This window comes from Tripterygium wilfordii, chromosome 21, assembly GCF_013401445.1.
Source record: "Tripterygium wilfordii isolate XIE 37 chromosome 21, ASM1340144v1, whole genome shotgun sequence".
NCBI lineage: Eukaryota > Viridiplantae > Streptophyta > Magnoliopsida > Celastrales > Celastraceae > Tripterygium > Tripterygium wilfordii.
The window spans coordinates 12,986,757-12,998,023 of record NC_052252.1 but is presented as its reverse complement, the minus strand read 5'-3'; the positions used below and the strand labels follow the sequence as shown (position 1 = coordinate 12,998,023).

The window sequence follows — 11,267 nt, the reverse complement described above, 5'->3', positions numbered from 1 at the left end:
ACATGGCCACAAAGACAAGATGCCGTCCAAAAAGAAGACGGAGAGATTTGGGGACCTCCATTGTAGCGTATTTGGGAATCCCACGTTGGTAAGGAAGAAGATGGAGAGATTTTGATTTTATTTTTTTATTTTCTTGTGTTTATTTTTTTATGAAATATCCAAGTCACCCATGGCCACATCAGTTGAAATATAAATAAAATAATTGTTTATGCCACATCAGTAATTTTGCTGCCCGAAATGATAGAAATCTGTCTGAATGAGTAAAATGAAACAAAGTTAAAATTTGGATACCCAACTTGAAACGTTTGAAAAATGGATTCCTGAATTGAATTGGGTCAAATTATTCAATACCCAAAAGTTCTATTACCCCGCGTGAAACACCAAGACTGTATGAGTTATTGAGCAATTGAGTTGTGCAAGAACATAAGAGTCTTTGAATTTTATTCATGAACATAAAACATGCCCCTTTATAAAGAGGGGAATACCCTTTGTCCATTATTACTATCTGGGGACTAGCAACGCACCAACTCGATCGTGAACCCAAACATGGTTTAAGCAAGTAGATGTTAGACCAGACCAGACCAGACCAGTTCCATGATCCTATCCATGAATTCGTGTCTTGTACATTGATTTTAACTTATATCTTAAATTTATCTTGAAAATTAAAGAAAAAATTTTAAAAACATTTTACTTAAAATTCACACATTGTTCCTAATTTTTTTGATGAATTGAATTATTTTTTTTAAGAATAAAATACACGATTACATTCGTTTTGTTGAAATAATAAATCTGTCTATTATTTTTCAAATTTTTAAAAATTATTTTAAAAGAAAACATTTTTGGTGCCGGTCGTCAGTCCCGTGCATTTACCCCCAATTGCGTTTTGAAGCTCCACTTGAAATTTCTTGTTTAGTTGGGCTGAAACAGAGAGATTGCTTCTGCGTGAGAAGAGATCATGAGTTCTACACAGGGGTCGCACTCACTGGCCTTCAGGGTGATGAGGCTTTGCAGGCCCTCGTTTCAGGTAGAGACCCCTCTCCTCGTGGACCCGGCCGATCTCATGGTCGGCGAGGATATCTTCGACGATCCGATCGCTGCCTCCCTTCTCCCGCCTCTTATCGACGGCCACATCGGCGGCAAGGCCAGCACCCTCGACTCTACTGATCTCAGCTACCGCGCCAGATTTGTCCTGCACCACCCCTGCGACTCCATTGGCCTCTCTGGCCTCCTCATGCTCCCCCAGTCTTTCGGGTTGTCCCTCCCTCCCACCCTCTCTTTGCGTTATTTTCTCGACTAGACTTGCCTCTCTCTTGGCTTCTGAAAGCTCGTGTGTTTTTGCAGGGCGATATATTTGGGAGAAACTTTTTGTAGCTACATCAGTATCAACAACAGTTCTAATTTCGAGGTTAGAGACGTTATTATCAAGGTAAGTGCGTCATTGTTAAGGTTGTAATTGCCACACTTAATTGCGTAATGACTATAATTGGTTTGAGCTTGAAGTGGCCAGGTGTGCTGCACTACTCGTTGGTGTTCAATCTACAATTATACATTTAGTATTTTGCTTTCTTTCATCTCAATGATGATTACACCGTCTTTCAGATAGATTTGTGGCATGATATGTGAAAATGCTTGATTTATGGATTATCCGTGGATGGTGCTTGTCCTGCATGACTCAAGTGTTATTGGCATGAGAGTATCTTAAGCTATACCTGATCATTATACCATTTTTTGCTGAAGAAAAAACAACTCATTTTATGTATTACTTGAGCAAGGCCTTGATATGGTGGTTTTGCATCCGTGCTCATAGGTTTTCACACTCTAATGCAAACAACTTAGTAATAGGGCTCCATGTAGTTCACCTATACTGATTAGTCTAACTAGAATTGAGTTGTCTTAAATGAATACATGGATTAAGAGTTTAGTGTATGCTTCCTCTTCAATTATTCTTTTTCTTCTTCGCTGCATTTAGGCAGAAATTCAAACCGAGAGACAGAGGATTCTTCTTCTGGATACATCGAAGTCATCTGTTGAATCCATACGTGCAGGAGGGCGTTATGACTTTATTGTTGAGCATGATGTGAAAGAACTTGGTGCTCATACGTAAGTTCTATGTGTTGATCTCTTTATATTTTATGTTAAAGGAGGTTACTAATATATGTGTCTGTGGAGTGCATCGTGTAGTTTCGTATGACTATTTCATCTTGCATTACTATTTTTAGGTTGGTGTGCACTGCGTTGTACAATGATGGTGATGGTGAGCGTAAATATCTTCCACAGTTTTTCAAGTTCATCGTTGCCAATCCACTTTCAGTTAGGACAAAGGTATGGAACCTGTTATGTACTGATGCTGGACTTTGCATGTTCCTGACATCATTTTGATTACATTATGACTTCTAACTAAGATCGCTGGCATTGCTTCTTTTAGTATTGCAACATCTTCTGTGAACTTTAAATTTTGTGTTTAGTTCTCTAACCTTTATATCGCCGGTTTTTCTCCTGTGCAGGTCCGTGTTGTCAAGGTATGTTGAGCTTGACTACATTTGCCTAGTGTAAGTTAATGAATCCTGACTAGATATACGTCATTGATGTTATAAAGATCAATACCAAGTTAGCTGTGTTGTACTCTAATTTATATTTTATGGTGTTGCTCGAGCTTAACCAACTTCTTTGAGCTTTGTAATTTAAGGCTTCAGCTGAGCTTAAATAAATTTTCCACACTTTCGTGGGTTCAAATCCAGGAAATAGCTTCTCTGGATTGTAGCGGTAAGGCTGCTTTCCTGATCCTGTGACCCACAGGTCACATCCATTACGAGGGCCTTGTGCATGGTAGTTGCTTACCTTTACATTTATCGTGTACTTGTGGAACATGTCTAGAAATATATTAAGCCTTCAAATCAACCAGCTGGGCTTTAGTAAACTCGAGTATTTATTAAATGAGCTTTCAAAACCAACCTCAGGCTTGACTTGTTTGGTAGATAAATCGAGCTTGACAAGAGCTCTTAAAGAATAGTTAGCGAGTGGCCAGATCTATTGACATTTCACACCTACAATCCAATCAAAGATTCGCTTAAAATGCTCAGTTGTATGACCAAAGTGATTAATTTGCTCGTCAATGTCTTATTGAAAATTGCAGAGGACTTGAATTGTGCTTACTGTAACTGGAATGGTGCTTTAGCTCCTTTGTCCTTTATTAGTTTGCTAGTCCATATGATATGACATTGTAACATTTCCACTTTTTCAGTGACTAATTTCCCTTTGTGACAAGTTCTATTTGAGTGCTTTGGCCTAAGTTATCATATATTATGGAGTCGATTTGAAATCATCTGTCAATTCATCATTTCTGTAATTGCTGCACATTCGATCTCAGGAAAATACTTTTTTAGAGGCTTGCATCGAAAACCACACAAAATCAAACCTTTATATGGACCAAGTTGACTTTGAGCCAGCTCAGCATTGGAGCGCGACAATACTAAAGGCTGATGAACATAATTCCAAGAACATTTCTGGAACTAGGTCTGCAGCACTTTTTTTTTTTTTTTTTTTGTGGCATTGTGTTTTTAAGACTCAGCAGGCTGTATTCCTTGACTATTTTCATTGAAGAATTTTTCTATTTCTCGCGTTTCTCTCAACGGTCAGTAAAACCAATCTTATTTTGCATTTGGTTTTTCTATTTGACCGTATGATGACAGTGAAATATTCAAGACACCTGTCCTTATTAGATCTGGTGGAGGAATACATAACTTTCTTTATCAGTTAAGATCGACTTCACATGGTTCTGTCCAAAGCAATGTTCTTGGTAAATTTCAGATAACATGGCGTACAAATTTGGGGGAACCTGGCCGCTTACAGACACAGCAAATTCTTGGGACTGTGAGTGTTGAACTTTTCCTTTGTAAGACATTTAGTAAACTAGATTCTTGTGAAGTGCACTAAAAGAAGAATGTTTCATTAAATTATTTATTCTCTGATCACATGGTCATGTATCTCACTTATTCGGTTGCTATATAAAATTTGCGTTGCTGATTAGGTTGTCATTATTCAATTCCTATTAAATCATACCTTATGAGAAGTTGGCTGTTATTTAGCTACTTTATGGGATATACCGAGGAAAACTTATCAGATGGTAACTAGTTCTGCTTTTTTAAATAAACACTACCGTATAAATGATGCTCAAAGTTATGAAGCTGCAGGTTTATCATCTTTAAAAATTTAGAGGTGTCTTTCAGAGGAATCTTGACTCAAGTCTATTTGTACAAGTTAATGGTAGACAAGCAAGGGAATGATATCATTTGACAGGTGTTTCCATCTGCTGAGAAGTTCGTTGCAAGGTCTAGCATGAGCGAGAAACCCTTTGTTTCAGAAATATGTCTTTTAGCGTTTGAAATTTCAGAATAATAAGGTTTAGCTGATGATTCTTCTAGGGCAGTACACTCATGCAGATTAAATACATAAAAAAAAACCCTATGTCTATATATTTGTATGCAAGTATATGTGATGTGTATTGTCCGATAAAACAAATATCTGCCCTTACTTTCAAGAAATACTTGCCTGCAGCCTATTACTCAAGAGGAGCTTGAATTGAATGTCGTGGAGGTTCCTTCTGTAATCAATTTGGATAAACCCTTTTTGGTAAAAATATAATTTGTTTTAAGTTTTCTTCCCATTAGCTGTGGACTGTGGTGAATAGTCAATCACTCTAGCTGCTGATTGAACTGATCCTGATTACTATTATCCACAGGTAAAGCTGAAACTCAAAAATCAGACTGACAAGGTACTGGGCCCCTTTGAGGTTACGTTGTCGCAAGTTGATTCAAGTGAGCAGGAGATGGTCATTATGATTAATGGCCTCCAGACAACAGTAAGCATTTCCTTTTTTGTAAACATTATTTCTGAATTGTCTCAATCTCTGGCATTGCATTTTGCTTAATAGTTGTTCTATGTATGCATAGGGAAAATGTTGGGTTAGCATGCCATTTCCAAGTTCGGGCATGGTTATGATGAAATGGTATCTAGGATCAATTTGATGAAAGATTCAGAGCTGGGATTAACATATCTTTTGTAACTAATTCTGTGAACTCCCTCCCCCACAAATCTTTTCCCACGGGTTTATTAATGCTACTGATGTGGTTATTATGCCTATTACAGGTGATACCAAATGTCGAGGCATTTGGAAGCACAGATTTCCACATGGTATGAAGAAATATCTCTGACTTTTGCATTCGTTTGGTTTTAGGCTAATTTTTAGGCCCAAATTCCCTCTGCAGGGAAAACCTTTTCTTTGACTAATATTTTCCCCAATCTGTAGTACATGGTTCTACATGTACAAGCAAAGATGGCTGTGAGGGAATGCGCTGTCTTTCTTTCTGTTTTCTCGTGGGATTCTGAGTCATCTGCATTTTTATGGTCACACTCAAAAATTTTCGACTATAGGTTTTTTTCTTCTTATTGGATGAATGGCTGTAATGAAAACTTTCTGGAGATTGTAAATCCAAACATTAGTTTCCAACTTCCAATTAATCTAGTATTTCTTGTACTTTAGGATTGACAAAGTATGAAATAAATTAATTCTGAGTTATTGTCTTGCTTAAGCAGAATTTTATTGCTACTCAACTTGGAGTTCAGAGAATCAAAGGGATTACGGTGTTCGACACAAAGGAGAAGAAAACATATGGCCCATTGCCCGATTTGGAGGTTGGTTATTTCTGTTAGTTCCCAAGCTTTACGTGACACCTTGAATTTTAAATTCCCTATACTATAGTAATAGTTAAGATTTGTTTGACAAAGGTTCCAGAACCCACACATCTGTTCAATAACCTAAGTTGTGCAATAATAAACGTAACAGGTGCAGTGAATTGAACTGTCAAATGATTAAGCATGTTGTACCTATTCAAATGTAGGAATAGCTAGTTATATTCTACATCTAGCTATTGATATTGCAACGGTTTGAACTAAACCTTTACAATAGTCAAAATTGTTTTTTTCTGTCATTGCTTTGCCAAAGATTGCAGTGTAGAGGCCTAGTTCTGTGAACAAGAGAATTTTAATGTGATACACTCTTGTTGCATAGATCACTAGATGCAAGGTGACTACATTTTTCTTTACATGATCAAAGTGCATTTTTCTTTACATGAACAAAGTCGAGTGTCGCTGCTTCAATTTCTCATGTGTTCTCATTAAAGCTCAATGATGTGCTGCAGATTTTTGTTGATTTAGATTGATTTACGGTTTGGCTGCAAAGTTTCACTTAAGTTGGGATGGTAATTATTCCATGCCGAGCAAAAGATGTGAAGGCCCATTACAAAATCTGGCTGGTTAGATTAAACAGATTTGAGTCAGCTTGATGATTGCTGGTGCCTCTGCCCTTTGAAGGCTTGTATGACTTGCTCCAGGGAAATGCGAGATGAATGTCATGCTCTTCTTTCGGTGGGGAGTGATTGATTATCTGGAGATGCTGTTTGTTTAGGGTAACTTAAGATTCTCTAATATTTTTCAGCACCCAAGTATGGGATGTAATTTTAAATACAAAGCTCAGATATTTTTTTTTATACAAGTTGAACAAGCTTTTTACAAACCCAACATGAATATTAGGGGTGAATATTGGGTCGGATTTCGGGTTATCGAATCGGGTCTGATACGACCCAATATTTTTTAAGAGGTGAAAACCTGGTCCGGTAACCCTGTTAAGAATTACCGCTGTTAAGAATTACCGGGCCTGGGTTTCGGGTAACCTAATAACCAGGTTTGATTGAGAACGTAATTCACCGATTCAGTTGCAGCAGCAATTCAAGCAATAGCATTTAAAGCCTCTAAGCTCATTTCCAATATAGCCTCTATGCTCAAGTCAACAATTTGCTAATTCAAAATCTATTTTGACATAAACTTATGAATTTTGCAATTCTACACCAAAAGCATTTAAAACCTAGTTATTGATATCATTAAATGACAGACTTAGTTGAAGGGAAGACACAAGAAAAACAGAAGGCATATACTGATATACATACAGAAGAAGCAAGCACACATACAGGCATCAGTCACAAAAGGAGCTCCAAGAAAAACTAAGATTGCGGCAAAAATTTACTCGATGATATATCAACATTCAATGATGAATAATAGGGAGAGGAGCTGACTTCCAAATTTTCGTCCATTATAGAAAACAATCGAAACATAATTACTAACCCAACTTGAGATCTGAACCGAAAAACACCTTCTTCAACTAGCGGAGGCGAGGACAAAGTGAGGTTGCAGTAGAGGGGGAGAGAGACCGGAGGAGAGTACAGAGTGAGGTGGTGAGGCCCCGATGATGAGACAGTGAGACCTCAGTGATGCAATGGTTGCGCCGTCACCATCACGGAGAAACTGAGATCGCGGAGAAGAATTTCGTTTTAGGCTTTTAGCGACAGAGAACCCTTAATTGTTTTAATGAAATGATGTTTTCTCTTTTCATTTTTTTATTTTAAAACTAAAATTATGTTTTAATTTGTTATCGGGTGACAAAATACAAACCCGGAATCCGAACCTGTTAAGTAAGGTCCGGGCTGAGTTTGGCTCAGTCCGATAAATTCCTTATCGGGTCAGCCCGATAAGGTCCAGGTTTTAGGACCCGGTGTTCACCCCCAATGAATATGCTATCTAAGTCTGATCAGAAGAGTTTGTCCAGACAATTTTTGTAATACACGAGTTCTTTCAGTGAAGATAAGTATCTAAACATAAAGGAACTCAATGAAGATAAGTATCTAAACATAAAGGAATTCTCTCACTCGGACTTAAGATGTGGGTTTAAAATGCGGACCTATATTTTCATGGTTGATTTGGAACATGTGGAATCCAAAGTAGTGGATTCCACTTGTCATTTCACTTATCCACATCCGTAAAAAGTGATATACATTTTAGACCCGCATTTTACGTCCGTATAGGAGAATTCCTGTCTAAACATATGGGATTTATAAGATTTACATGCCATTGTTGAAATTTGTCCCAAACAAAAGATTTTATTCATGTTATCAGGGCTTCATGTCAATTAACAAAGAAAAATTTACAGAGGAACATCATGGAAACTGGAAATTAGAGTTAACAAAAACAAAAACAAAGTCCAAGGAAAGATATAAGGGTTCGGTGTTTCAGTAGGTCAGCTCAGGCATTTGAGGCCCATAGAGCCCAGTTTGCTTCACTACCCACACGTGGCATTTGGTTAGTAATCCGGGAATGAGCAGCATCAGGCTGGAAGTTGGCCCCACACATGACGCCTTCACTATCAATTCTGGGCATTGCTTTCATCCGGCTCCTTGGATGCTCAAAGCTAACCAATCCTTGTTCACTGTGGAACATACACCCATTTGGGAATGGCGCATATGATTTGGCACAGCTTCCTTTGATCACCTCCAAGTTGTCAGATATTACAACAGAGCCATCAGCCGCAATTCCCCAGAATAGCCTCACCCCTTTATTTTCACCCTGTAAACAAACACATAATTATATTTATTTATATATATACGTATATATAGGAAGAGGAATTCTCTCATAAGTATATATACATAAATGAATTCTCTGATAAGAATTTTTGAAAGAAAGACTTACGAGTGCAGCAAAGACATGACCAGCCTGGGTGTCATAGATGACAAATCCGAAGGTGCCTTCGAGGTCCTTGAGGACCTGATGGGCCGGGTATGGGCCGCGGTCACGGAGGGTCCGATAGGCCTCAATGATGAACATGGCCTCATCTGTGCCCTTTGAAAGCCCATACTGTCTGAGGAGGCTGCATAGGTTGTTCAAGCCCCCTAAGAAAACGCAGTATATGCCGTCCATCCCACAAAACAATCTGGAAAATTGGGTACATCAAAATGTCAATCAACGAAACTCAAATTACAAAAAGCAAAAAAAGGATTTTCTCTCTCTAAAAGGAAAGTCGGAGAAATTAAGGTACCTATTATTTTTCTGTGGCGGAGCATAAGCGAGCAAAGCAGCATCTCCAAAGCTGAGAGAAAAGGCATTAGAGGGGGTAAAGGACTGATGAAACTCCTTCAAGATCTCAACAGGAAGTTTAGGCTTTCTTGATGAAGACAATGAAGCAGGGCTGTTCAGCTCTTGTGGCACAGTCACCAATTCTTTGTTGAAAATCGCCAACATTTTTCAGACAAAACGATCGAGATGAGATCGAACACAGACGCTTGGTTGAATGAATACAGAGAAGATGTGATTTTCAGTGGTGTTTGAGAGTTACATATATATATATAGATATAGTTATATACATGAGATTGGAGAAAGTTGGTAGAGATTTGTGCAGCGTGGCAACGTTATCCAAATTAAGTCGGAGATCGAGTCTTGATAAATGTTTGGTGTCGTTGTTAAGGGTAGGTCAGATAGATCTAACGTACAAATCATTCTTATCTATTTTAAGAATATTTGTTGGTTAGCAATTTTGGGTTCAATAAACAAGTCAAATAAAGGGTAAGGTATTTGTCACAATGTATCCACTTTCACGACAAAATCATGTTTAGGCTTTCATAAAGGGATAGAAGTATTTAAATAAATGCTTAAATCCGATTGTCTCATATATTAACTTTTATTTTAAGGAAAACTTGGAATGGGTCTTATTATGTTCTTATCCATTTGCATACGTGGTATAGTCAAAAGTGAATTGTGTATAAGTAGATAGTGACACTGATCCTAGTAAGCAATCCATTCTTGTCAGTGGATATCACGTGTCCACCTCAGACGCAAGTCATCTCTTTGGAAGAAGCTTCTTTCTCGACGGAATAGGGGGGACTCTAATTCCTAATTTAAATTTTGACTATAATTCTCTTTCAAAATTATGTGAAATTATTGATTAAAATATATGATTGAATATTTTGATATTTATAATATTATAATATAATAAAATTTGAAAAAAATAAATATTAAATCCTAAATCTTAAACACAATCCTAAACACTACAAATTAACTCTTAAACCCTAAACTTCAAACATTAATTTTTAAATCCTAAACTCTAATATATCTTCTTTTTTTTTTAAAAATGATTTAAAGTGATTTTTGGGGGAGAGTTGGAGCCCCTCTCATCCCCTTTTTCGAGTGGCCTCTGTAGCCCCTTTTTATTGACTCAAAATTTTTTAAAAAACATTTAAATTCATATTTGTATTTTGATGGATTTTAGAATTCATCAATATATTTTTTTGTTTGACGTAATAAAATTAAATTTGAAAAATGTATGTAATGTTTTTAGCCTTATATCTAACAATCCAGAATTGTTATTATTTTGTTATGTTGAATTTTATTTCAAACAAAAAAATATATGATTAAATTTGTTTAAATACTACACAGTTATCATTAAAAAACATTTTTGGACCACAAAATGAGGCTTCCACATTTTTTTGTTCCTTTTCAATATAAGTGTGGCTAGAGTTTAGACGTTCAAGAGGCAAAAAAGAAGTATTCTCGTGTGCTTCAAAAACTCCCTTATTGGACAACCACGCATATTCATTCACCATTATCGGTCAACGCCTCTTAAGTCAAAAACCTCAAACTTACATCATATGTGTTTGGTAAAACGGGTATGCAAGCTTAAAATTTAACGGTATCGCGAGCGGTACAAGCTTTACCAAACATGTCGAATAAGCTGACAATATCACTATACTACAATCATCTTCACCACCCTAGAAAAAAAGTTTCAAGAAGGAGCTTTTTGGTGAGCAGTTCAAGGCTTATCTGATTTCTTTATTATTTTTTTGAGAAAAGTGACGGGTTCCATATTTTAATCATTGTAAACTTTATGAATTCTTTATTAATTTTTTTATAAAAATAAGGTGGGATCCACTTTTGTGGCTTATAATATATGATATTTTTATTTTTTTTAAAAATGAGATGGACGACCTTTGAATTTTTATTAATTTTATTTTACTTTAAGTCATTTTTGTAGTAATTATAATATTAGTTCTAGTATTATAATTTATAAACTAATTAAATAAAATAATTAATAATAAATTGTCCCAAAATTATATTTAAATCATTTTTGTGTTAATTATAACATTAGTTCTAGTATTATAATTTATAAACTAATGAAATAAAATAATTAATAATAAATTATCCCAAAATTATATTTATAATCATAAATATTTATAATTAAATAAATGTCATATAAATGTAATATTCGTATTAATAATTATAATAATTTATATTATATTGAAATAAAATAATTAAAATTAAAAAAATACAAACAAAATATATTTTATACAATTTAACAGCTAACAATAGTTAACAACTCTACCAAACACCTC

General features: G+C 36.0%; 2 protein-coding genes across 3 annotated transcripts; one reads left to right on the top strand and one right to left on the bottom strand.

The window, feature by feature from the left end:
• Positions 1-858: 858 nt before the first annotated feature.
• On the top strand, positions 859-6,576 carry LOC119989910 (trafficking protein particle complex subunit 13-like). Of its 2 annotated transcripts, none has more exons than XR_005465907.1 (12): positions 859-1,251; positions 1,342-1,426; positions 1,970-2,100; positions 2,220-2,322; positions 2,505-2,519; positions 3,368-3,513; positions 3,690-3,870; positions 4,555-4,629; positions 4,739-4,858; positions 4,950-5,058; positions 5,146-5,190; positions 5,593-5,688. XR_005465907.1 is itself a non-coding variant. In XM_038835677.1 (12 exons), exons 1-12 carry the CDS (start codon positions 956-958, stop codon positions 6,216-6,218), a joined length of 1,317 nt encoding a protein of 438 aa, XP_038691605.1. In that variant the 5' UTR covers positions 861-955; the 3' UTR covers positions 6,219-6,576. The 2 variants fall into 2 exon arrangements, 1 of the variants encoding a protein (XP_038691605.1); XM_038835677.1 differs by lacking the exon at positions 4,950-5,058 and adding an exon at positions 6,198-6,576 and having other exon boundaries at positions 861-1,251; positions 5,593-5,691.
• A 1,386-nt stretch (positions 6,577-7,962) lies between these two features.
• LOC119989579 (stem-specific protein TSJT1-like) lies at positions 7,963-9,216 on the bottom strand. The gene is made up of 3 exons (XM_038835194.1): positions 8,921-9,216; positions 8,575-8,815; positions 7,963-8,451 (listed from the first exon to the last, which is right to left on the bottom strand). Exons 1-3 carry the CDS (start codon positions 9,121-9,123, stop codon positions 8,131-8,133), a joined length of 765 nt encoding a protein of 254 aa, XP_038691122.1. The 5' UTR covers positions 9,124-9,216; the 3' UTR covers positions 7,963-8,130.
• Positions 9,217-11,267: the final 2,051 nt, after the last annotated feature.